The sequence below is a fragment of the Apus apus genome, chromosome 4 (assembly GCF_020740795.1).
Source record: "Apus apus isolate bApuApu2 chromosome 4, bApuApu2.pri.cur, whole genome shotgun sequence".
In the NCBI taxonomy this organism is placed as follows: Eukaryota; Metazoa; Chordata; class Aves; order Apodiformes; family Apodidae; genus Apus; species Apus apus.
In genome coordinates this window covers 91,073,453-91,101,156 of record NC_067285.1, presented here as the reverse complement: position 1 = coordinate 91,101,156, position 27,704 = coordinate 91,073,453, and the positions used below count along the sequence as shown (strand labels likewise).

At 43.8% G+C, this 27,704-nt stretch overlaps 1 protein-coding gene across 10 annotated transcripts in view; it reads right to left on the bottom strand.

Annotated features, from left to right (window-relative positions):
* Nucleotides 1-2,677: 2,677 nt before the first annotated feature.
* Nucleotides 2,678-27,704, bottom strand: part of RBM47 (RNA binding motif protein 47) — a 78,236-nt gene continuing 53,209 nt past the window's right edge. For 9 of the 10 annotated variants that reach the window (XM_051617784.1, XM_051617789.1, XM_051617783.1 and 6 more), the window contains 4 exons: nucleotides 11,126-12,285; nucleotides 9,421-9,627; nucleotides 5,827-6,029; nucleotides 2,678-5,460 (listed from right to left, as the gene is read on the bottom strand). In XM_051617784.1, coding sequence (XP_051473744.1) covers nucleotides 5,212-5,460; nucleotides 5,827-6,029; nucleotides 9,421-9,627; nucleotides 11,126-12,285 — 1,819 coding nt within the window. In that variant the 3' untranslated portion in view covers nucleotides 2,678-5,211. The remainder of the gene's footprint in view (nucleotides 5,461-5,826; nucleotides 6,030-9,420; nucleotides 9,628-11,125; nucleotides 12,286-27,704) is intronic. The other variant, XM_051617782.1, reaches the window with a different exon arrangement.

Below are 27,704 nucleotides of genomic sequence, written 5' to 3'. Positions count from 1 at the left end.
ATGCCCAGGGGAAAGGTGACCGTGGGGAGCCCCAGCTGCATGGAGGTGAAGCTCCAGGGCCTGCCATGCATTGCCCAGCACAGCCTGTTTAGATGGATACGTCACTGTGGTGGGAAGACATGGCCATTTGGTGCATGTGGGACAAACCTGAGCACATGTGAGCATTATTCTCCAGAAAGTTTTCTAGCGGAGACAGCCCTTTACTGCTCACCTCCCACATGCAGGATCTGCAGTTTTCCCTAAGCAAGGATTGCGAGGCAGTGCTTATGTCTTCTTTGATTAGGAAACCAATGAATTTTAGTCCTGGCCTTCTGGCTGAAAAAAAATATCATCTCCAACTCATCAGCTTGACAGGAAACACTTCATATGGAAGTACATACACAGTACCAAATTTCTAAAAATTTCCATGGTATCTTTGCTCTTTGGCATCTTGAACAGCTGTAATTGCATTGCATAGCCTGCCTTTGTGCCAGCAGGGAAGGACCTGATGCCACAAAACAGCCTTTTTTTCAATTCCATAACTTTCAGCTTCTCTGTACAACACCCCTCCAACTGTTTTGTCGCCAGGCAGGACTTGGCCCTGAAACCCAGTCAAGTGTAATTCAGCATTTAGTTGACACACTGAAGCATAAAACTTGACATTGCTGGCTTTTAGATTCATAGCAGAGGCAGTTTCTCCTGTTATGAAGTAGGTCTGGGGTTTATTTGTTTTACAGGTCAGCATGATGGGTTGGTTTTGTGGCTGATAGGCATATGGGGAGCAGACAGTTTGGTAGGTGCTGAGGACCCAGACAGACCAGAGACATTAGTGGTGTAACACCAACCACAGAGAAGATGGGGTACCAAATACACCTTTCCAAATGTATAAAAAATGCATTTTGTGTATACTTTGACCTCTAGTGCTTATATAAATGTGGAGATGCAATATCAGAGTGGTGTTCATCCACTTGAATTTCATATTAACCTGTTTATATAGTAGCTGTATTATAGTCGTGTTAATGGGTGGTTTTTCCTAAAGAAAGTCAAAGCTGTTTTTTAGAAATCTAGGTTGATACCAGCTAAGGAGGTGAATGTCTGCTCTTCAGGATCATCAAGAAAGAAGTTTAGAAAAGGAATGGGATTGACTTGGCAGTATGTTGTCACAGTGCCCAAGGTCTCAACAGAGCTCCTGACATTCCCAAGGCAGCAAGGTCATCTTGAAAGCACAATTGCATTTCTCTGGTGTTGTTTATGTTAATATCCTGAGAATGACTTGCATATTTGAACCTCACGATGGGTTAATAATTAATTAAGATCTTACCAAACTGAAGTCAGTCTAGGAAAAGAGAAAAATTATTTTGTAAAGTGTCTGTTTAGAAAAAGCTGTATGGATTAATTTTAATCTTCAGCAGCTTGGATAAAGGGAAAGAGGAAAGAAGCATAAACAAATTTCAGTGTGGCACAGTTCTCCAGCTCACATGGAAAAAGTTGCTTTTTGTGAAAGGCATGGCTCACCTCGGAACACCCGTAAAGGGTTTGGGCTGCTTTCTTTCTCATCCAGGTAAACGTAGGTGGACCTCTACTGAGTGGAAGAGTCAGTAAAGAATTGTGGAGAAGACATAAGTCTTCTTGTGTGACTCAGTGATTCCTCTGACAGGTGAAGTCCTACGTCCTTGAAAGCTACTTTAGTGTCATGTTGATTACCCGTTCCCTGGGCAAGACAGATTTCCCTGGTAGTGGAAATGATTGCTGGGACACACAGAACCAAACCTGCAATATTTATACAGGGAAAACAGGCAGAATTAGGTGTCTCTCCCCCATCTGCAAATCCTACAAAAATAATAATAAAAAGTTTTATTTCCATTTCCTTGACCTCCCCAAAAAAAGACTAAGGAAACCTCCCATGGTTAATATTATTCGGGAAATGTAAAGAAAGTGCCTTGTCCTAATTACTTTATGGGAGGTGGTGCTAGAGATTGGAAGTTGCAGACACTTTTGCTTTCCTATGAGGGACATAAAAGCTTGTGCAGAATGTATTCTGGTCTTCATCTCTTGGGATTACTCAGTACTCAAGTACTAGTCCCTGCCTTCATGGCTACCCCTCCCTTCTGTCTGCTCTGCCTCTGTTTACCTCTGCTCCTTCACACTGCTCTTCTTCCCAGGCTTGGTATTTGCAGCACATTTTCTTTGGGCGGACTTACGCCAAGGGAACAGCCAGGGATTCTGGAGGACTGCAAATACTGCCCAGAGGTGCAGCTTATATTTTTGTGCATTTGAAGGGTGGAATATGCTGAGATGAAAACCACATGCTGGTCCACAGCGCTTCTTCTGCCCTGCAGCAGGGACATGCAGCAGGGTTAGAGGGTTTGTGTGCTGAGTGGATGGAAAGCATGGAGAGAGGCCAGTTTCAGTTCTTCCATCCACATCCAGGCACTGACTCTAAACTGCATGTGGGAAGAGGTTTAGGCTGATCAGCGGCTGCTGGAAGAATGGGGAGATGCCCATTACACCTGCTGGGGAGAGCACTGTCCCCTGCTAGTGGTGGGATGGGGGAGCCAGTGGGACAGTGCATCTCCCCTCCCTGCAGGAGCCTGTGGGGATGTCAGCTCTGGTGCCACACTCTCCTCCTTCTTGGAGCACCGTCTCCCCCACTCAGTGAGGAGCACAGCCCTTGGGATGTTGCAATGAAATAATAGTCTCCGATTTTAAATAATGCTTTATTCACTACATTCTAGAAATGTACCGTAAATGGAGCAAGAACTAAATAAACTCAGAGGCTTCTGACAGTACAGAGAACAGAGATACAATAAAACACATAAAATATCAGCTCTTATGAGAATAAGGCACACTACTTTTGTCTTTTTTTTTTGTCTTTTTTTTTTTTTTTCTTTTAATAGTTTGTTCTTAACCTAAAGATGTTCACATTTCAAGTTATCAGACTTACCTCAGTAGTAGTGTACATGAAATGGTTTAGAAGCAAGTGTAAAAGGCACGGGCCAGGGAGGCTCAGCACAACCCAGCTGCCTGCATCCTGCCTGCATCCCTGCATCCTACCTGTGTTCCTGGGTCCTGTCTGTTCCTGCCCCAGTGCAGACAGCACCCATCAGTGGCCTGGTGCTCCTCAGGGTTTGCCCTCTTTGGCTCCTTTCTCTCTCTGCCAGCTCTGTGTGCAGGAGGACCCTCATTCTGCTGGTGGGGAAAAGACAAGTGGGAAAGGAGCCATCACCCGTCATCCCTCCTCTGTAGGTCAGTGGTGGCATGGGGCACAGACCCAAACCATTAGACTGCCTTTCCTCAACCCCAGGGGTATTTATGCAGAGCCTGTGGACCTATGGCAGCATTTAGTGTAGAGCCGTGCAAGGCCTTGGCTGGAGGAGGCAGCGCTGGCCTCCTCGTGGGGGCTTCCCCCTCGGGGCTTTGCCAAAATCACCTCCTCTTGCCCTGCGAATGGCGGGGTAAGGTCTAGATGTGCTTTCGGAAGTGCAGGGACAGACAATAAAAGCCTCCCAGGAAGGGGCGTGGAGGGGCAGAGTCCAACCTAATGGTTAACCTCCTCACAGTGTTTTGGCTAGCGGGTCGAGAGGTGTAAGGAGAGCCCAGCTTGGCTGAGCAAGAGCACCTGAAAAATGACTGCTCCACTTTGAGGCAAGGAAAAAAAAGTGTATTAAAATGTCACTTAACTGAGCTGGACACGGGCTGGAAGTGGTTCAGTTGTCAAAATATTTTCAATACACAACCCCTTCAGTTGGTACTTCTACCACCAAAAGTAAAGGAACATTGTTTACTCAGTCCCTGCTTTGCACCTCGTGTCACCAGAGCTGCGTTTGCAGGGCTGATGCACTTCATACAATGGGCAAGATATTTATCTTTTTACATTTTACATTCACCACACTACTAAATAAAAGCCTTTGAACAGGCCACAAAACACTGCAATAATATATTTACTTCTTAATAAAACAAACTTTTTTATAACATCGCAATAAAAGGTTTTTGTTTTGTGGCAAACCACATACCATGTAAATTTGCAACATAAAATGACTTTAAAAATGTATATTAAAAGATATTTACAAGTTCTATGTCTTAAAATTGTTGGGTCTAATTGCTCCCACCCCTGATGTGCATGTAGAACTCCAGTTGAGGAGAAGGGGAATTAAAGGTGGAAGGGAGGCCGGGGGGGGGGAAGCGAGGCCCGTTTCACTAATTCCAGTATCACTACCACCCCTAGTACCTCAGAAATTTCTCGTGGAACATGATGGAGCAATGGGTAAGTAATGCTGTGCATCCTCTCGGTGAGAGCAGCATACATTCTCAGTCACTACAACATATACTTCAAAGAATAAAATAAGGAACATTGAAAAAGAGCCTAGGCTTTATACTGGATGAAGATCTAAGTCAAGACACCCTGCGCAAAATAACGGCTACTCATTTCTGCGTGTGCTCCAACTACAAGTAGCTTCAATAAATAGGAAATCCAGTTGTTAAGGAAAACTAAGAGCCCTTCCTTTACTTAATACAAGCCTGCAGATCACACCATGAAGAGATTTGTGTGAGGAGGATTTTTTTTTTCTCTCCATATTAGTTACTTCTGATATCAAATAAGAACGAGCAGATTGTGTTATTGCCGGCACAAAAATGCAGAGGTCTTGCACATTTTTCAAATTGCACTTTCCAGTATAATTTTTAAATAAGATACTTGTTGTTTTTTTCTTTTTTTAAAAAAATTCTAAAGTATGTATTCTTTAAATATTGAATATATTCTTCAAAATATATTGTTAAAACTTTCCCTAGCTGCTCAGGTGTGCTTTTTAATATATAGCTGATATATTATTAAAGGCACTACAAAATAGACATCTCTGGAGTGCAGAAGTTACTAAAAAATAACCTTCATACCACAAATATATTGAAAATATAACTGCTAAAAAAAAAATAAAGACCCTGCGCAACCCCCCTAGGATGCGTATAAATGCATGTCAGCGGTGGGCTAGATGCATCGAGGTCCTTTAGAAATGTATGAATACAGGCATGTTAAATTTTAAAAATAGCCTAAAAAAGTTAGTGAAAACTTCAAGCGTAGAAAATATTTCGAATACGTTTTTCTATAACATTCTTCACTTTCTGCATCAGTTTACCGAGCCCAAACATTTACTCTTTCGCAGCCGGTGCTTTCTTCATAAATAGTAAAGTGTTCCTTCAGTGTGTGTGTTTCTCCGCTGCTCTCCTCTGCCGACAGTCTCAGTATGTCTGGTAGACGTCATGGATGGGGACCTGGATGGTCGCGGCTGGGAATGCCTGGGGGATGTAGCCGGCGTACCCCCCGTAGGCGGCGGCGGCGGCGGCAGCAGCGTTCTTCTGTAGCGTGGCTATCGTTGCTGTCGCTGCCGCGGGCGCTGCGAACGGCACGTAACTTGTCCCGTAAATCCCAGCGGCGGGAATCCGCTGCATGTTGGGAGCCATGGTGTACACCGGCGTGATGGGGCGGCCCTGGAAGGAGAGCGTCAGGTTCAGACCTGAAAATGGTGCTTAAATTGCTGTAATGTCCTGCATCCACCCCCTGAATGGCAAACCCCCTAGAAGGGGGAGCGGGCAGCATGTGCCCTGTCGAATGAGAGTCATGCCATTGTGGGGAGCTGTTCTCCCCCTCCCAGATTTGGGTCTGCCACAGGGCAGGAGCAGCTGTCCAAACTGCAGATGCCTAAGACAGATCAGAGGAACTGCAGGGCTGCTGGGCACTATAGCATCCTTGACAGCATCTCCTGAATGGGAACAGGGCAAGAAGCCAGGCCTTCCCCCCACCCTGGGTAGGCAGAGCAGGTCATATGGGAAGCAGGACTTAAGTGCTGAACTCACCTGGAAAGGGGGAGGCGTGGAGACAGCTGGTATCACAGCTGCGGCCGCGGCTGCTGCAGCAGCTGCTGCACTAGCTGGGTCCTGCTGGACGGCTATAGGGTTGATGATGTGCTCAACAGTGTGGATTTTGCCATCTTCCATCATCTTGGCTGGTGGTGCAGCCTGAAACATGGAGTACTGGGCACTGATGGCAGGGATGGCCACTAGGAGAGACCAGACACACCAGGTGCGTTGGGAGAGGGTGGGTTCCGGGACCTCATTCAAAGAGCCCTCCCACCTGGCTGCACTGGCTCTGCTACAGCAGAGCTGGTGTGCAGGTAGCTGGTGTGCCAGTGGAGAACCTGGACCACTTCTGTCCTCCCCATGCCTGGGAGCACAGTGGTGGGCTCATTGCTGCCTGCTCTGCCTAGCATTCCCCTCCATGCTCCTGGCATGGGTTTCCCAGGGCTAGAGCCCTTCTGGGAATTGGGAACTGTGACCTGGATTTACACAGCTCCTTCTGACCACTGATGTTCTGCCCTCTGGCCAGAAGTGTGTCCTGAGCACAGGGACAGGTGGGAGTGTGTACTGTCCTGGTGGGGTCCCTGCTCCAGCTGTTGAGATCAAGGGACCTGGGGCTGCCATAGGCAGAGCTGCTCTGGGAAAGAAAAGTGTAGTTTGCATGGTAGAAGTTGCAGGGAGCAACTGGTCCAGTCTATGTGCTGTCCTTTGGCCAACGCTGCAAAATACCAGTTCATTTACTATTACAGATTTCCAAGGACTAACTTGGCTAAATATATTTTATCCCATCTCTCTGCTCCAGGATCAATCTATTGAATGACACACACAAATAAATTAAAAAAAAAAAAATAAAAAATTACTCTTTAGAGCATTCTTCCTCATGCCAAAACTGGACAAAGCAAAATAATTAGAGCTATGGTCTTGCAGACGAAGGGAAAACTCTCTGGTCAGAATGATGGTGTTCAGAGATGGTGAGTTTCATGGCACTGCTTAGGGAAGAAATGTGCTTTTCTGAACATTCCCAATAATCACAATAATTGGACACGAGCTGGCAGTGTGCACTCACAGCCCAGAAAGCCAATTGCATCCTGGGCTGCATCAAAAGAAGCATGGGCAGCAGGTTGAACTGCCCCTCCACTCAGCTCTGGTGAGACCTCACATGGAGCACTGCATTCAGCTCTAGAGTCCTCAGCATAAGAAAGACATGGACCTGTTGGAGTGGGTCCAGAAGAGGGCCATGAAAATGATCAGAGGGATGGAGCACCTCTCCTGTGAAGAAAGGCCTGAGAGAGCTGGGGTTGAGACCCTGGAGAAGAGAAGGCTCCGGGGAGACCTTATTGTGGCCTTCCTTAAAGGGAGCTTATAAGAAAGATGGGCACAGGCTTTTCAGTGGAGCCTGTAGTGATAGGACAAGGAGTAAGTTTAAAACTTAAAGTAGATTTAGACCAGACTTGCCCATGACAGGGGAGTTGGAGGCAGATGATCTTTAAAGGTCCCTTCCAGCCGAAGTTGTTCTATGATGCCATGATTTCCATAGTTGCCTCATAGTGCACACTTGAGCACTAAGCTTGTGAGGCATTCAGTAATAAGGTTCACAAGGTAAAGAGAGTAATCAATACATGGTGGACTAATAGGTGATGTTGGCATCTATGGGAGTTGCAGCCAGTAAGACAGAAATTAAGCCAAATATGGACATGGGTTTCTTTCACTGGGATGAAAATTCACAATGGTGAAATGTGCGATTCTGTCTGTGGGAAGGACAGTTGCCAGCAAGCAGTACTCTTGTTTTGATCTGGAGACTGCAAAAAGGGATCTAATCAGGTATCTTTCAGGCAGAGATGTTTCCACTGCCAGTGGACTACCACTGTTTCCTCAAGCAGAGACCTCCACCCATAAGCTTTTCCAGTTCTCCTTCTACACCATGTCCATCTGGTCAGCTCAAACCAGTTTTATCACCGATTTAAATAACCTGGATAATTCCTCAACGAAGCAAAGCAGAAAGCTCACATGCTCCATTCTGCTGTAACTTCTGGCAGAAAAGCAGTAATAAGCAGCTGGGGTATTGGGATGATATCTCAGGAATTTTCTAACCATTTGCAAAGAAATGAGTTTTTAAGGTTGTTCTAAACTCCATTCTGGTAATGTGCTCTCAGAGTCATACCTTTTTAATAACAGAGCTAAATCTTGCATGTGGTACCTCTTACTAGATCATCTGACCTGGTTGGGGAAAACAGACCAGGTCCTTCTGTGCTCAGAGGCTGTGCTGGAACCATAGGAGAGGGGAAGACGTGATAAAGAAATCTGCATCTCAGCGTGCTTCAATTCTAGAAACATTTCGACTTGAACTTCAGGCTTTTGTTTGGCAGTTGAGTGAATTACCACTAAAAGGTGTGCGTTTCAAGCATCCTTTAGTAATACCTGGAATTCCTGAAGTATCTTTACAAATACACCTAGAGGTAATATTTTCTGATTGTGAGTGGGTAGTTTTCTCAGGAAGTCTGCTCTTCCTTTGGAAATGGCTCTAATTTTAACAGCTTTCCGTTGCCTCTAGACCTCTCCACACATTGTCTCATTCAGCTGTTACAAATAATTCTTCAAAGCCTTCATGAGATGCAAGCTCTAGTTTCCACCGACAGTATGGAGAAAGCATGTCTGGGGAAACCACTTCAACTCTATTACTAAACACCCCTTAGGTCCTGCAGTTACAATTTACTTAGAGAGAGGAATGGAGAGAAGACCTGAGGACTTCTGCAAGTGAGCTTGCCCCCGTAACATGCAAGGATCTTCTTCCTCAGGCTGCTTTTCCGAATGAAAATCTTTCCAAACAGGATCTTGAGGAACTGCAGGGCTTCAGCCTTCGTCCCGTTCACCTGGGAAGGGCAAGGGCTGGATATTCAGCTGAGGATGTGGCAGAAAGTGGTGATCCCTGCCTTGGCCGTGGCTCTTGGGCCAGGTCCCCACAGCCCAGCAGAGCTGAGAGCTCTCCTGTAAGCACTGCATTGCTGCAAGCGCTACCCCGAGGGCTCCCTGCATTGCTCCTTTCCCATGTCACTGATGGTGAGAGAGGAGCTTGCTTCAGCCAGGGACTTCCCTGCAATGGGAAAGCCCCAGGTCCTTTTCCCAGCCTTGTAGCATTGGAGAAATATGGACTAAGCAGGGGAGAGCTCTGACCTGGCTGGAAATCTGGGGTAGGAATCTCCCAGGGTGAAATTAGCATTGAAGAAATTAAAAGACAGGAAGATTGCACCATGCTCTAGTGTACATGAATAGACAGAAAGGAAAGTCTGCTGTGCACTTAAGTAGGTGCAAAAGGGGACAGGAGGGCTGGGCACTGCTTCAGCCCTTTTTTATTTCGCCTGAAGGACTCTCAGACGTTCATGTCCCCTGTCCCACTGTGTGTCTCTTGTTTGCAGAAAGGTGAGCCAGGGCCAGGAGTCATCTGGCACAGGGGACCACTGAGCCCCAGCCCTGGGGCTGTCCCCACTGCTGCAGCCATGGACTGGCCCTGGAGGTGTCCCCATGTGCCTGACGTAGAGCCAGGACCAGGGGTTCTCCCGCTGTCTCTGCTTTCCTCCCCTCATTGAGCATACTAACCTGCTCCAGGCTTAATGGCCACCGGGTTGACCGCAGGTAGCTCCAAGTTGGGTACCAGCTCGTATCCTTTCTCTTGCTGCTTTCCTTTGCCTTCGTGGTACCTGCTGTAGATGCCACGGCCAGCGGAGTATCCCCCCAGGTAGGAGCCCCTGGGGCCTGGGGCTCTGTTGCCAGCTGCACCTCGCCCTCTGCCTCGTATGCTGCCTGCTTATGGTAACAACAGAGAAGAGGACGGTGAGTAATGGAGACCAGCAGCCCTGTGAGGAGCACAAAGGGCTCCAGGCCGAGATCAGGAGGCATGTGCCTAGAAATGAGGTTGGTGAAGCTAGTTTGATTGGAGTCTTAGTGACCTGGCTTAGGAAAAAGAAGAGTTTGGCCTTAGAAGCACTCAGTAAGCCTGTGTAAGTTTTGTTGTTGTTGTTTCTGACCATACATTATCTGCTTATTTATACTGATGAAATTCTCATGGCCAGTGTTGCGGGTTTAATGCACACAGCAGAGAGAGCGGAACCTGCAGGGTGATTTCTGAGCTGGAAGAACAGTTTCTGCTCTCAGCTGCTCTTCAGAGACTCAGCCTTTCAAGCTCGCCACAATGAGACCCTACCCCACTGGCCCAAAGTTGTACCTGGCCTTTAACCATCTTTGTCCTACCATTGCATATTACCAGTGTTCTTTGTTTTCTCTGCTATTTTGTTAGTAACAATTATATACCCCATCTCCAAAAATATTGCCTTTATTTATCCTAGCGACTCCAAGCACGTTATGACAGTACTTTGGACACTGTGGAACTGATGCACTCCTTGATGGCCTAATTGGATATTTAGAGTGTCCGTTCATTGCAAGTACAAATCTGGAAATTGAGAAGAAGCTTAAATTCTTGATCAACTAGGGTTAAAACTATTTCTTGGTTTATGTGGGTGCTTTAAGAATATATTCACCGTAAACTGCCTCTTATATGGAAATACATATTCGATTTCAGGAAAATCTAATTCCTGTAAGCACAGGATAATTATATTTGTAACACCAATTATACCTGCTAGGGCTTTTTATGAATAACTGATTTTTGGGTAATTCTTAATGATTGTAATCAGTAACTAATGAAAGTATAGACAATAAAAGAAATACTTAGCACTCATGTGGTTCCTTCAGCTCATAATTATCAAAAGACTTTAAAGGGACACAGCACTACTGTCATTTTAATGTGGAGGGCAAAAGACACCTAGAAAGCTCCCAGCTGAGGCTTTCCCTGACATCCATCCCTTTGGATGACCAGGTCACTTTACCCACACCTCCAGGAGAAGGCAAAGGGAGCACTCTGTCACAATCTCTAATACTTCGGATTCAGCTCTCTGGAAGGAGACATCAGAAGCAGGAGTCCTTGGACTTGCTCAGTCCTAGTACAGCACTCATAAAAACCAGATCCCTCTTGTCCCCATCCTGTGTTTCATCCATTAGCTCACTCTGAACCGTATTTTTAATGCCTCCTTCATACTAGCCTTTACTTTTAGCAATTATTTATAGATACATACACTGTATAGTCATACATTAAAATGAGACTGAACAGAAATATAGCAGAAAGACTTATTAAAAGAGTGTTTAAGAAGAAGGTGCATAGCACCAGCGGTCCTTTGGCTCAAGCAGACCTTGGGTTGCACCAGCCTGAGATCAAACCTGCCCATCACATCCCCTAATTGTGTTTACTAACCTTTCACAAAGTAATCTCTGTTGGGCCCGATCAAGGCATTGTATGGATATCCATAATACGCTAGTGTGTACGGATCACAAGAGTAAACATAATTAGGTTGCTGAGCTACTTCGGGTGTTGCTGCAGCCCCTCCTTTTGCTGCTTTCTGGTAGCGAGTGTATTGCTCCTTGTCTACTGGCTTGGCCAAGGTAACCTCCAGGCACGAGCCTTCCAGTTCAACACCATTAAGGTTGTTCATGGCGTGAATGGCATCTTCCCTGGTTGTAAAGTGCACAAAGGCGTAATCACGTATTTTTTTCACCCGCTCTACACAGCCAGGGTTAAACTGCCCAAAGACCTTTTTAATGGTGTCCTCTGTAGTCTCAATCATTAAATTCCTCACATAGAGGATTTTAACAGTCTCCATGACATCTTCATCCACATCTATCTCTGGTTCTGCCCAGTCAACTGCAATTTGATGTCCCCACAGCTGGATCCTTCCTGGCATGAGTTTCCTCCTGGCCATTGCAGCTGCTCGATGGCTCTCATACTCCACGAAGGCGAAGCCTCTGTTCTTCATCTTGTCTGCAGCACTGGCATACACGATGACATCCAGCACACCTTCTGTCACCTTGGCGATCTCTTCCAGGATCTCCTCTCTCTTCTTCATCTTGGGAATGCCCCCGATGAAGAGCCGGCAGTTATCCACGCTGCAGCACACACCCAGCAGCCTGCCAGGACGGATTTCGTAGTTGTTCAGCTCCCTGACAGCACGCTTTGCCTCGTGCTTCTGTGTGTACATCACGAAGGCGTAGCCACGGTTCTTCCCATCAAAGTCCATCATCAAGCGCATTTCGTAGATGCGGCCGACAGACTCAAACACAGGGACAAGCTCATCTTCATAGACATCGCGGGGGATTTTGCCCACAAAGACTTCACAGCCACGTGGAGGGTGAAGGCCCTCCCAACCAGGAGGAGGGCCGCCGTACTTGCGTTGCCCATTCTCTTGGATCATGCTGTATCCAGTGCGCTCCATGAGGGCCAGCAAAGCTGCCTCGTTGGGTGCACCAGCAACACCTTCGGGAACTTTTGTGGCAGCCACATTGGAGGAATCGTTGCTCATCCTTGCAGTGGAGTCCTCAGCTGTCATGGTGTCAAACTCATTCACAGCTTGGTAAAGCCTGGACAAAGGAAGGAGGATATTCGTTACATGCTGTTAGCTACCACCAGAATCCCACCCCTCTCTTTCATCTTCTTGTAATTGTTCTGCAAGTTCATTTTAAAAACTGGGACTAAGGCTGCAGAAAAGCAGATGAATGAACCATACCAGCCTGAACATTGATACTGCAGGCAGAGCACATCCCGGATGCAGGCACAGCCCCTCTTTGAGAAGAGGAGTTGAGGATCTGTACCATCCCAGTACCCAGAGCTGCTGCCACAGGAGGCTGAAGTCACATGAATGGATGCCACCAAGCACCTCAAAACCTCAAGACTCTAGGGAGCCTTGCCTCCCCTTTGAAAGGATAGGGAGAAGCTGACACTGGATTGAGAAAGGGAAGATGCAGCCATGAAGCCAGTGATTCCCACCTCCGGAGCTCTCTTTTCCCTCTCAGCCATTCCTCAGTTAATCCATCTACTCCTGAACATTGCAAGCACCAGGTGCCATACTCCACAGTGAACAATGGCAAATGCATGAGAAGCACCACGCATGGTTTCCATCTGATAACAATCCCTCACTCCTCTAGGCCTTCACAGTAACTGTCGAGTAGGAAATAATAAACACACTTTAGCATCGGGGGGACAAATTCTCATTCTGTTGTGCGAAGGGTGATCTGGCAAGCTGCTGAGTTGCCCACTGCTTGTGGTACAATGTCTGATGTGTTTGTCTCTTCTATTATTACAACAGGACTTCACAAAAGCTGAAGAGAATGACTCCCTTATGACAGGCGTCTTGCTTTAGAGCAAGTGGCCAGTGCAGCCCTCCAAGCCAGCAAGGGGAAGGCAAATCTCAGAAACTCATCCTGCATTTGAACACAGCAGAGGTTGGGATATACAGATGTGCAAGAGGGTACGACCATGCTAATGACCAGAAATGCAAGACAGAGGGGGCTTCCTCTCTGAGCACAATTAAATAAGACACTTTGGGACTCTGAGAGTAGTTAATTCATTGACCATCAGCTCCTCTTCATTGTTTTTTACAACTCTATCAGCATTTGCGTCATCCACTGATTTATTGGCAATGATTTGCATTCATGACCAGTTTGTTGACAGAACTGTCAAAATCCACTGGCTCCAGCAGGGAACTGCAAACCACCATAAAAAATGCTCTCACTCTGTGTCTGATGGGCTTATCTTAAAAAAAAAAAAAACACAAACCAAAATGGAGGGGTAGTAGGGCGGGGGGGGGACGACAAAGCTTGAGCCAGATTTATTTATTTTATGAAGTTGTGTTATTCAGTGGGACACAGGTTTCCTCTCTGTCTGAGAAGGACTTTAATATATACCCTTCGTTAGAACAATTTGGCCATTGTCAGTTCATTGGTTACCATGCAGGCAGATATTTCACTAGTACAGTAGGCCCAAGTCCACAGATATATGGGCACAAAACATACATACTCAAGTCTGATTTGTACGGTTTACAGAACCCATTTAAATTCTACTAACCTTAGCACCTCAGATTTTTTTTAAGTAAAGCTCCTTAGCTGCTTTCTTTGAAGCAAATTTTTTCATGGAAGTACATCAGTTTTGATATCTTCTGGCTTTGAATGTTCTTGATAAACATGTTTGTCTCAGATTCAAATGTTCCCCATTTTTAATGTGTCACAGTCAAACATTTTAATTTTACTCTTGGGAATTATTTGACACAACTTAACAAATTAAGGCAGAGAAAATAATTTTCCATTTTCATTTGACAATTTATTCTTTAAAATGTGACTTCACCTTTCCTTGAATCAAAGTAAAGGTTGTTAAACAAATACTTTGCTGAGGTATAATAATTACCTTTACATGGGCCACCTGTTGGCAAGTCAACTATTCATCACCCCAGCTTCGGTTAAGTTTAGAAATGAGTCATTACCATCAGCTTTAGGCCAACTTGAAAAAGAAAAGTCTTTCTGTTCTGTTATCAGTTGCGAGGACTATAGTCTAGAAAGCTACAGTTGGACACCGGGTCTGTGGAGAGAGGAGAGATGGAGCAAACCCTCCCCTGCCCACCAGAAACCAGCTGGTAATTCAGTGGTCCAGGAACGGGCATGTTCTCCAGCACTTTGCATTGCACCAGCAGGATGATTTCTAGTACTGGAAATTGTACTTGAAGCTGTTGCTAAGTGCTGATGGCCACTTTGCTGCAAACGCTACCACACACCACTTGTGACTGTGAATAATTACAATTTCTTTGTGAACCTAAACTGCATGTATCCTTATGTAGTTTATTTGGAATCAAGATTGATGATCAAATGCGTTCATTATAGAGCCCATGTAGTCCTACTTGGTATATCTAAATATACACTTAACAACATTCATTGATTGCCACATGACACAATCAACACCTTCACAAAGTTGAGATGAGGAAAAGCGTGGGTGTGTCTGGTCTGAGAGCTCTTCCCTCCTGTGGTTGCTGCCTTACAAAATGGGCAGCCAACAGAACAAAACTTTGTCATGTTCAAAAAGCAAGCACTCAAAAAAATTGTTTTCAAAAATACCTATTTTCAAGGTGTTCAAACCTAGTTGTGCATTTTTCAGTAAACTGGTCATGAAAACTTGCTATCATGTTGTAGGTGCACACAAGGCATAAGCTAATACTGTAGGCTTAGTAGCCTTCAATCCAGACTGATTTCAGTACTTCCACCAAGCATGATTAATGCTAGAAGAGGTAAAAATTAAAGCTACGTTAAAATGTTGTGTCTTGTGAAATATAAATGCTTGATTTCTAGTCTCTGAAGAGGAAGGTACACCTGATCTCAATGACAAAGATTCATAGAAGAGAAACTGACAAAAATAATTGCTAATTATCTTTTATGAGAAATAATAATCTTTATGAGAAAGATTATACTCTAGAGATAGAACTAAGTTTCAAATGGCTAATTACCAGGACTGAAACAAGACTGGCTTCTTCTCAGAAAAAGGTAAAGCCTGCTTGATTGTTCAATGCCACGTTAGATGGATGCTAACACCTGCCAGCCAACCAGGAGCCAGACTTGTGAGCCCTGCAGTTCTGCCTCTCTGCTCCAAAGACTCTCCCTCCTGAAGGTGAATTCTCAGACATACACATTTCACTGAAACCATTGAAATTTCATTTCCCCTTCCTTGCAGAACTCCTTCCCCACTGCCAGCAGGGTAACTGCAAATAGTTCTTGCCCTGAACATTACTGACTTTCTTTTTATCCTGTCTTTTTCTCATCACAGCTCAGAATATTAAATAGGAAACTTACTGTGTTGGCAATGGCTGACCTAAAGCAGGCTGATGAATTGAGGCAGATCTTTTACTAAATAGCAGTATCACACCCTGATTGACAACAATGCAGGGCTGATGCCTCTTGTGCCAGGGCAAGGGCAGCTCAGGGCCCTGGTAAGAAAGCAGTGCCCACAGACCATATAGTATCTTATCCCTGGGCTTGTCCAGCACTGGGCAGAGCCCTGTGAAGTTACGCAGACATCTGCTCCTCTGTTGATCCTGGTGTGGTAAAACAGGCTTTTACAAACACAGGGACACAGCCCATGTCCTTGTGGCAGTAACCACGTGTCCATTCCACTCATGTGTGCCTATAAAATGGGGTTGTTTATGTTTGTGCTTACTCCATCCCTCCAGTTTTGTGTTACACAGATTTAGTGGCATCATGTGTCCTTCTGCGGGTGACACAGCAGTCACATAGCACAGGGACGGGTGCCGACACCACGGCAGGCAGCAGCAGAGGCCAGGGAGACCTGCTGGCTCTGTGATAAGGGGATGAGGATGGGACAGGGACACCTGTGCCCCAGCTGCAGACCTGGGGCCATACAAACTCCTGCTGAGCTGTCCGGTCTGCCGGCTGCCCTCCTGCTTCAAGAAACTGCCACAGCTTTGCACTGTAAGACACAGCTGCTGCAGGGGGAAGGTCAGTCACTGAAATTTTAACTAAATACACCCTGTTGACAGAGGGAAATAGCAGCTACTGGTTTTGACCTTCCTAGTTTTTCCTAGTTTTTTAGGTGAAATAATAAGGGCAAATGGTAATCCTGCTGCTGATGTTGAGCAGCAGCTCTGGGACCACGGCTGCCATTAAAGCTCTTTATTTTTCAAAGCTGATTTTTTTCTCATGGCCACTTTAGATACATAAAATGTATATAACAAAAAGAGAAGCTTAATAAGATCAACTGTGTAACTTTATCACAAACATCAGATAGCCACGGAAAGGCTCTTGCTGAAAACTCAGTTTGCCTGTTTACAGATTAATCTGCTGAACAGAAAATGTAGGGGCCACGTCATTGCGACATAAGGCAGCAGCTCGAGCATTGCTTCAGGTGTCACGTGCCAGCTACCTTCCCTTTTAAAGATAACTACACTATAATTATACAACAATTTTCTTTTTCTTGGCAAGACCATCACTTCTTTCCTACATTTTATTTGCATAAATGAGCTGACCAAGGCTGGTGTCTTTGGGGCTGTTATGCACCCTGAGCCACGGAGTGCCTGATTGCAGGGTCTGGGGCCAGCCTTGCAGTCCTGCAGCCACAGCCAGGGCAATGACTTGATCTGCAAGGTGCTCCTGCCCAAACTAATGGTGAACTAGAAAGCCTCACCTCTTTTATGAACACGCCTAACATAGCCACTGCACCCACAAGTGCTTGCTGCCATCCCATGTGCTTCCCTAGCAGAAGGCGTTGCCCTTTGTTTGCAGTCAGCTCAGGGGACATCCTGCTGGAAGCAGGGTTCTTGGCTTCTCTCCTTGCACAGTGCAGACAGAGGCCAGGCAGGCAGCTGGTGCGGTGAAGAAAGGGTTCAATCTTTGGTGAAAATCCATGCAAATACTCTGCCCACTTCCTAATTAATGTATAGTTCAGTGTCAAAGGAGTTGGACCACAGGTTGGTTCCCTTGGTTCCCCAGAGACCTGCTGTCACTTAATTAAATGCAAACGCCTGAAGTTGAATCTTGTGGAGGGTCAGTGCAAGACACAGTGCAGCATTTCAGCATGGCTTTTTGGCTAGGGACCTTTTCTGAAAGTCTTTCCTACAGAAAAGGGAAGGTTACTAGGGATGGATGATCCCTTCAGACTTTTAACAAAAAAAGCAATACTTGAGGCCAACAGGCCACGACAATGTCTGCAGTGTGTCAGGCACATTGCTTTACCTGTAGCTGAACTGGGTGAAGAAGTTGTCCCAAGCTAATTTAGACACTTTGAAAAGGTGGATTTTCCTCATCTGGATCATTTTGACAAAACTGTATGGAGAAAAAAGGGGAACTGCATCAGCAGACCTGAAGGGGAAGGAACATCTGCTGGCAAGAGACTTGATGAGTAGCTTGGAAGAATAATCTCATGGATCTGATCAGCACTAGTTATTGATGACATGTCTGTCTGCTGTGCAAGGTATCCTGCTGCCAGTACCACTAAAGCACTACATATTCTCATCATCATGCATGTGCCTGAATTAAGTCAACCAAACTTGTTCATCTCCAACTAGCGACTCCTGGGAGACACCTTTCAGCTCAGATGCTTCATGGGACCCAAGGAGATGCACATGCAGCAGCATTTGCTGCACCACATTGTAATTCATGTATGTTCATGCATGAACATGTCCAGCAGTGGCTCTCTGCCCACTACAAGTACTATATTTAATGTAAAGAGAAACAGTGTAAAGTACCTAAGGGGCAGGAAAAGACTGGCTTAGCTGCTGAAATCCCCACTTCCATTAACAGTGACACTAGGCAACCTAACCTAGGGGCTATCATCAGGGGTCCAGCCAGTGATTCTAGTGGAAGAGTTCATATTTCAAGCTTAAACTTTAACTTTATTCTGGTCAGTTAGTCATGTTCCCCTTGTATGGGTCAGGTTAATATTCTGGGACTGAAAAGCTGTGTTCAGGGTGGAGCTACTGCAGAATGGGTCCATGCATGGTTCCCATTTGCTTGAAGTTGTCCTAAGTGGCTCAAGCCTGTTAAAAATTATTAGTTTTATTTAAAACACACCAAAAACTATTGGATTCATCTTTTGTTTGTGTTCTTTGTGCCAGGTCCTGTTTCCTACTGACTCTTCAAAGCAGCAACATAAAGAAACAGAAAATTAAGGGTGATGTTTCCAACAGTATTCAGCTCTCCTTTGGTATCAATTGTAATACTCTAATGGCTTCTATGGGGTTGTATTTAAGACACTGATTAGCACTACTGAAAATCCTGCCTTTAAAGTCTTGCAGGAATGGGGTAAGCCCTCCAGGCACCCATCAAAAGCACTGAATTTGGCTTAAAAACTGTAAAAAAAAATTATAACTCTGTTATTTTACTTCTTGCTCCTTTCTAGGAAGAAGACACCTGAAATTATTCTGTATATTAACATCTTGGAATTCCTCAGGTTATAACTTGCATGCTAATCAGGTAATTGAACACTGAATTTGTAAAGTCAACAACTGGCTACAATTTAGAACTAGGATTTGAAGCTTATACTTCTTATTTTCATCACTATCATTAAGGGGAATATCAATCACAGATGTAATTATCTTAGCCATATTACACCAGTTCCCTTAGCCATATTAATCTTACCTCACAGTAATTTTATATACAATTTAAAAAATTGAGCTTAAATTATTATTCCCCAACAAAATAAAGTCACCTTGTATTGTGCAAACTTCCTGTTTGTTCTGTTATCAATCCTCTCTGCATCATTCTAAGGCATTTGGAATGTCCTGCAAAAGCTGTCAAAGGTTCAGTTTCCATTATCCATAAGCACTATGCGTGCCCAGCAGTGAACATTCTCAGGATGGAGGTCCCTCAACAATCTGACCTCCTGGCCTATAAACTGCAAAAATACTATGCAAGCAAAAGAATTTCTCAATAATTATAACTCAAATAAAAAACTGAGAAAACTTTCCTGAGCCTGGGACTTCACTTGCTGCCACTACTTTTTGATGATCACAAGTGAAAACTGTGTACAAGCATATATGTTTTTCTAATCGTGAGAATGAAGCAAAGCTGATGAAAAAGTTATTAAATGTACCAAAGCTCCACCAACACCTAGAGCATCCTACCAATGTGGTCATTATTTCCCCTGTTTCTGCAATGTGAATTCTATCAATACATGTGTTTCTTGAGTGCTTTTTAAGCTACTGCAGCACCAAACCAGCCATCACAGCTTAAACCACTTCTGAAGAAACTTTGGGTAAGTGAAACCCAATCTCCTTTATTTTATAATGCACTCTGCATTATATTTAGAACTTTGTCCCAATAAGTTGTGTAACCCATGTTTTGTACCATTTGCCCCAGCTCTGTATTTTACCCAGTCCAACTCAAAATAATTCTATAACTCTCAGCTATTCCTATAGGACACTGGTTGCTGGCTGAGGCTTGAAGTTATTATTCTGCAGGATATTGAAGCCACATGTTGAGGAAAGCTGAGAAGATGAGAGATGGGTTGTGTAATCGTTCTTATCAGCTTTCCAAATCAGGAAACAACACAACTCTTCTTTTCTACCCAAAGCCCTGTATTTCAATCTAGTCAACAAAGTCTATTATTACCACAGTCAGGCAGGAAAATGTGTGACATATAAATAAAATGCAATGTAGTCACTCAGTATGTAACAACCATTTTCTATTCCAGATGAGCTGTACTTGATGGGAAACTTTTTGCTGCCTTTTTTTAACCACAAATGCAATTAAACAGTGTTCTCTGCAGAGATGCTGGCACAGATAAGTGTGTCCTCCTCATTAACTGTCTGCTTTAAAAAACATTCTTTCTAGGAAAGGAACAAGTGTTTCATTCAGTGTGGAATAGGAGCTTGAAAGCTTTTGCTGTAAGAAAGACAGGAAAAACGATTGTTTGCAACCAAAAAAACAAAACCACCACTAGACTCATCTGTTAATTATTACACAGGAAAGATAAGAAATTTGCTTATTTCATTTCTTGCCTCTTCGAAGAAAAAGCTTATATATGAAGATGGTGATTTAATTTGATAATTGAAAATGTCTGTGAAAGGGCTTTGCTGAACTCCAGGAAGCAGGGATATGCATGCATGTGCTTGTGATTTTTCTTTGTTATTATAATGCAGAAAACTCTTATCTAAGTAAACATTACAATAACATGTGCCATCCTACAGTGCAACCAAGACTATCTCAAAAAGTTCATAAACTACAGTTCCCTTTTCAGCCTTTGTGATCTAAATTTCTCATCTCACTCTTCTAGAGATTCCAGAGTGAAACATAACACATCCTGCCTGTTCATACAAAGTCCAGTCTCTTAGTCCATTTTATAACAACAAAAAACAGCTTCAGACTTTTCAGCCCTCCCTAATCTTATGCACTATTTCTATTGCAACATTCTCAGCTTTTCTTTCACCACGTGAACACTGCAACAACAGGGTGCCCAGCCTGCAGCTCTGCTTTCAGCAGGAGGCAGAGATTTCAGGGAAAGCTGAAAGTGGCCCAACATGTTCACTTCCCCTCAGGTCACAGGAATGAAGATCAGCATAAAGAAAACGACAGTTGGGATGTGACTGTTTGCTGCTGAAAGTACATTAAACTTACAGCATTTGGCTTAGTCAGTGGATGGGTGTTGTTTTCTGGTTGGTTTTGTTTTGTGTTTTTTTTTCCCCTTTGTGCACTGACATTTGACCCCTTTTATAATATGCACCTTGCACCACTGAAATCCAGCTAGTTATTTATTAAACTCAGGTACCAATGGCTGACTTGTACATATCATGCTTTTAACTGCCTGGCATTGCCCGTGTGCAGAGGAGAGGGGGATGAAAGGCAATCGTCTTTGCTGTGAAATTCTGTCATATCGGCAGAAAGGAGCTGCAAAGTGCAGCAATTTGTACCTGACCTCTGATCTAAGAAGTTTGTACAAACCTTTGAACCTCAAATTGAAATTGAGAAACAAGGTTTACAAGTACAAGGAAGAGATTTCCAGCACTCGTTACCCGTGCCCAGGGTTAATATTATAAATGTAAAAAAATGTTTAACCAAGGCAGGGACTCTCTCAGGATGCACCATTACTGTGCTGGGTTAATTCAAGACAATTTAAGTCTACTTAAATTATAGTTCAGTTGGAAATGTCTAGGATTTGGAAAAGACATTTCTGTGTGCTTCAGAAAAGGAGTGGACTTTGAGACAGATGTCATTTGAAATTCACCTTTTGCTGACCTTAACTGGGATTTTTTTTTTTTTGTTTAATTAAAAGCTGAAGAAAGAAGACAAGTAACATATGATTCAGTATCATTTCTTCAGCAATAAATGGAGCTGAAATGCAGAATTGAATAGAAATTATTAAAAGGAGTAGCAAAATGACTCCTCCTTTGTTAACTTTATTTCTTTTTATTCAACACATTATCTAATCTTGGTTATACAATGAAGAGGTATATGAGAAACCCATGGAAAAATAATCAAACTGACATTACAACAAGCTCTTGATAGACAGTCATATGGCCTTGTCTTGATGAGCAAAAAGGACGTGTTTTGCAGTTCTGTTAGATTAACTATGTTAATGTAATTAAAAAGCTCCCTCTGTTCTTTCAGACACTGGCAAGGTCTTGGTGCAACATCACCAGCTAACACCAATGTGTGCTTCCGTGGACTGTGTTGGGTGTAGAGCCCTTCAGAGATCAGCTGTGACAACATGACTGAGAAAGATGCCCTTTCTGCAACCCAGCCTGCCAGGCCATGGAGCATTGCAAGGGAGGGATAGCAGAAACGTTTTGCTATGACATCCCTCACATGCTCCATGGCTGTCATCCATGGCAAGCTTTGGAGTGCAGAGGGTGAAAGAGCATTTTACACATACATTTTGAAGCATGGCTTCAATCCCACCTAGCTCAGGACAGGACACCATCATACACACCTGCTGTATTTGCTCCACATGTGAATAGACAATTTGGTCACTGGTTTAAATCAAACCTTATTTACAACAATTACATTTCCTTTTCCATTCTTTTTAAATAAAAGGATTTACAGTCAACTGATTCTTTCCACATTTAAGTTCAAACTTCACTATGTTATCAGCAATAGCCCCAATAAAGCAATAAATTAATAAATTAAAAATTAAGGGTGAACAGATTAATGTCACATGTCCTATGTTACATACAAGCCTTAAACATTTCACATGCTGCTTAAGTAGAATATGAATCGAATAATACCAGAATTTTATTTTCTTAAAATGCAAATTTTCAGTATGCAGGAGTTATATAGATTAATTTGTATTTGTATACTAGCATATTTACCCTGCTTGTTTAACCTTCCTAGCCACTTTCAATCTATAAGCCCCAAATTCTGTACCTGAAGCTGATAACCCACTTTAAAGATTGTTTTTTATGTCAATTTCTTGAAAAAGCAGAACAAAATACCAGACAGCACAAACGGACAGCGGTGGAGACACACCAATAGAAAACACAACGTCAGGCGGTTGTAAATGGCTGCCTTTCACTTCGTTAGTTTAAGATAGAAAAAATATCTCTGAGACATTATTTTATTTTCTTTCCTCTGTTTGAAAGATCAGTGGTTTAGTTCTCACTGTTCCGACATTCGCTTTGCTGTTTGCTGCTCAAATTCATTTAGATATTCACATGTCAAGCTCATAGTTCAAGCTTAGAAGTAGTTGCTTCCTTCTCAAATAACTCCTTAGGACCCTCTAAAGGAAAGAAAAACCCAAACTCGATACCTTGACAATGAGATACTTTCAGTCTCAGCTCCCTCCTAAATGAAAACCAGAGAAAAAGCCCTACAGAGCAAGCGAGATTTCCCTTACCTCTCCGGTCCCACGATCGAAGTGCAACAGGTAAAGAGGACTTGCGCCTTTGCCCGAGCAACCTTTCTTCCTAATGGCAGGAGCCGTGTAACCTGGTTATACAGTTTATGCATCTCTTTATTGGCCAGCGAGCGTTAGCCATTTAAATTCCTTGGGAGTCATTTGTTAAGGGCTCTTAGGCTGAGGCTAAGTGGGTGGGACGGGAGGGAGAGGGGATGTTAGTGCTGCCAGATGCGGAGAGCTCTCCAAAGCGGTTTGAAGATTAATAGAAAACCATCTATAATGAAGGGATCTTTGGAGGGAGGGCTGGATCCAACCTTCAGGGAAGAGAAACCATGACACTTTTGCAGGGAGGAGGAATTTGAAGAGAAAGATTTCATTCAAAATTCGAAACTTGGGAAAAAAGGGAGTGAAACATGTACAAACAGCTCCTTCCTAGCACAAGGCGTTGTGCAAATAGCTTGAGTTACTCACAACAGATAAGATAAGAAAAGGGCATATTTTGCTTGACGGCATTAAGTTTTTTCAGTTTTTTTGTTTCTCTCTATATATGTCTGGCAAAATTATTTCAGGCTGTGCTGAATCGATTTCCCTTTGGTTTTAGAAAAAAAATGCTCTGCAGCTCCTAGAGTGAGAGGTAGGTCTCCTGATCTTGGCAGCGGTGGGACAGCAGGAATAGCTCAGCCTGTGCCGTGTCCCCGGCGTGCACCATTTCAGTGGCAAACACGGAAACTCAAATGTGTTTGCTTGAAAGGAAAAAAAAAAAAAAGAGAGAGCCTGGTGCAGGAGTAAAAGCACAGGGGTGGTAAAACATGATTCATGACAGCAGAAATGGTCTGTACATAACAACAGAGCATTAGGCCCCAGGAGCACTTAGGCAAAACAAACAACACACCTTCTCGAGCAGCCAAGAGGAGGAACTGCATTGAAACACTCTTTGGATGATGGATTTGCCCAGTCGGCAAGCAGCATGCACAGCCAGCCAGCGGGAGAAGAGGGACCCAGGCATGCCTAGGGAGACCACTAATTTCTGGGAAAGGGCACTGCCTGGAGAAAGTGAAAAGCAAACAGCATATCACAGAAGCAAAACAATTACAGCTTCCAGTCTTTTCCTTTTTTTTTAATTTTTTTTTTTTTTAACTGGCATTGCCATTCCTTTCATTTTTCTCTTTTTTTTTTCCAAAAAGTAAAGCTTGGTCCAAATCTCCAGCCAAGCAGCACACAGGCAGCAACCTCAGAGCATTGCAGTGTGGAAGGGGAAGTGTCTTAACGTCTCAATGACAAACTGTGCATGGGGATGGATTCTGCAGAGGAAGGCATGTCAGTTTGTATTAGATAGTCCTACAAAATAATTTGTTCTTGCCCTCTGAGAGGTTTAATCTGGGCAAGTAAAACTTAGAAACATCCTTGTACTGAAGAGTCAGAGGCTGGTCAATAAAGAAGAGGAGTAGGGGAGTCAACAGGTGTAGAGATAAGAACTCTATCATTAGAAGGCACCAAGTCAGATAGAGAAATGTGGAAGATGGCAAACACTGGCAAAAGAAACATCTCTGTGGTGGTTTCTGAGAGCAAATAGGAAGGATAGCTGTTCTACTCATACCACAAACCCAATGAGTGATTGCAATCACTCTGTTCTGGCTTTTTATACTTGTTTATCCACAGTACTGTGGCTGTGGCATGTTAGGCACTGTACAAACACACCTGCAACCCGGATCCTGGTCCCAAAATGCCTGCAGCCCAAGTCTACTGTACAAGTCTTTCATCTTCAGAATTCCTCTCTGCAAATATTAACTCATTAGTGCCAAGAACTGCAGAGAAGCACATACTGCTCTGCTGGCGGGAAAGCTGAAGCATGAAAATTAAGTGGCTTGCCCAAGACTATGGAAAGAATCAATCTCAAATCCAGGGATAAAAATCTAGGAGATGCTGCCAAAGCCAAACCCATGCCTCAATCCCACTGATCCATACAGGGAAGTTAGGATGAAATATTTAGCTGGTAGAAACTTGCAAAACTCCCCTCCACCAGATTACTTAATTTTTTTTTCCTTTGCATTTTTCTGCTGAAAACAAACAAACTTTTAACCATAAGCATTATAAAGTGAGCCCTATCAGCTACAATCATGCATGTACTTGAATGCACAGGGAGGACTGTTCTGGTCTAAGTGGAATGAAAAAGCATCAATGCTAGTGAGCCAATGGGCTCACTTTTATAAGGCTCTTCAGTGTACCATGTCAATTAGGCTCATGCAGGGAGGCCATTCAAACCCTTGACTTTGATTTTATATTTTCACTTCTGGCTCCAGCTTGTTGTTAGGTTCCAAGTTATGCCCTCATTGTTGTTTAAAGCAATGGAACACCAGCAGACCAGGCTGCTTCAGGGTATTCTGAGGTGCTCCCATCACCACTGGCAGAATTTGAAAACATGAATTTGTCCTGCAGGCTGTGCTTTTATAGCGAACCTAAGAATGTTGGGTAGCATACGGCAAGCTTGTTCCCCAGTTTTCTCTGGCAATTAGGCACCTACTTTCCTTCAGCTCCAAGCACACTGCATTCATAACAATTATGTGACTTTTCAGATGCCTCTTTATGATGACTGGCATCATGAGAGGGATACACCTAAGGCAGAGTGCAACAGCGTTAAGGGCAGAGCCATCCAAGCAGCAGGGAGGCCATCCTGCATAGGCACACATGCTTTCCTCATACAGCAGCCACTGGGCTGGTGTAAGGATATAAACACATCTTCTCTCCTATTTCCTTTTATTCTTTCCTGTAGTGTGATTACACATGGAAGGTTTTTTTTCTAAATAACTGCTCTCCAGAATACAATTAAAGAAAAGACCACCACTGGACTGTACAAATGCCTGTGAGATGAGGACCTGCTCATTGACATGGGAAAGGCTTTCAAAGAGATAGGGAGCTTTCCCTCAGCTGTCTCTCTTCTCCAAGTAGACAGACAATCTAGCCTCTGGTGATTGGCTGTGCTGGGCTCCTCCATGTGATGACAAGCACTAGTAAAGCATTGGTTCTGCTCTCTGGTATTTTTACAAAGATTGAACCCAAATGCTTTGGGAGATCCAGAGGCAGATCACAGGCCCATAATTTTGTTGATACGGGCTTATTCTCTGGCTGAGAGTATTTTTGATGGCTTTCAGGAGGCGTTTCAGGGTGGCAGCATGGAATTGTGTAACAGTGCAGGTATGTGAGCAAGTGAAAGGAGATGAGAGAGTAAGGAGTGAGTGGTGGGCTGGCTTTTATGGTTATATTCCATCTTCAAAAACTACTGAGAGGCTATAGTGGAATGAGAAGGGAGTGTGCCAAGTGAAATATTTCATTGAAAGGACTTATGAATTTAATAGTGACCTGCAAGGTCTCTGATCTCAGTCTCAGAACGACTTTAAAGCTCACCAGTATATTCACACATAAGCCCATCCTCAGCCACAACACAGCCACAAAAATTAGGATCTCATTATGTAATAGACAGCCTTTTTTTCCCCTTTTCTTTCTTTTCCTTCTCTTCTTAACAAAACCCCTTTGTGTTTGGTGGAACAGGTTCCCACCTGTTTGTAGAACCATTTTATTGCGTATTTGAATGTTTAAAGAGACAACACCACTTTATTTAAATTAATAACATGTTATTTTACACCTGTTCTTACACAGTGTGAGTTAATAGAGCACAATTTGTCATTTCCTTACTTTCATAAATTACTGCAGACCAAAAACTCAGGAGAACTTGCAGAGAACATACAGTCCGTACCAAAACTCGTGTTTTTTTATGGGTGGATAGCATACAACAAACACACATATAATAATATATTTCAGAGCAGTTTTACTATATAGTCTCCAGCGATTTTCAGAGGTATTCAGGCACTCAGGTAGACACTTGGAGACAACAGCTTTCCAAGTTCTCTTGCACTGAAGCCCTTACCCTGTGTAACCTGCGTCAGTGCTCTGACCTTTATCTTGCCACATCACAGAGGATTCCCAGTAAACGCCCTTACAAACCTAGACTGCCCTTCTGCTCTGCCAGCCTCAGCCACATCCCCCATCCCAGCATGGAGGGGAAAAAGTCACAGCCCTGAAGGTGGAGTCCCACCAGGGGGTAATTTGGCTAAGAACACCTTGGGCTTTCCCAGTTGTTTTTTTTTTAATCTTAAACTTCTCTGGTTCATGGGCAATGAGGTTTGCTCTGGTAACCTTAATGGTCACTAGATAAAGTTTTTATTTTTTAGCAAACACTTTGTCATTCCGCAATGAAAGTCAGCACAAAGGATCACCCAGGAGAGTAGGCTCAGTTTCCCCCTGTGCAATTTTGTGCTTTCATTTAAACCTGAAAGCAGGTTTTGGGTTCCAAAATGTAAGAAGACAGATACTGAATAAACCCATGGAGTGCAATAGATTTTAATTAGCATGCAAATAAAGAAGGAAACCAGCAAAACCCAAAGACTTTTTATATAGTCACAACCATCACATTTCTGTGACATGTTTGCTTTCCATTCAAATAAATACAGGGTAGGTTCTGAATACAGATATCTACAAGGGAGGTTAATACAATGATTGCTTTTCAGTCCCTGGGTAAATAAAACACTCTATGGGAGAAAGGTTTAGCCCTCATTAGCCTGATGTGGCTGCTTAAGACCATCGTTCCACATCACAGTCTCAGAAACATGTCAACCTGGTG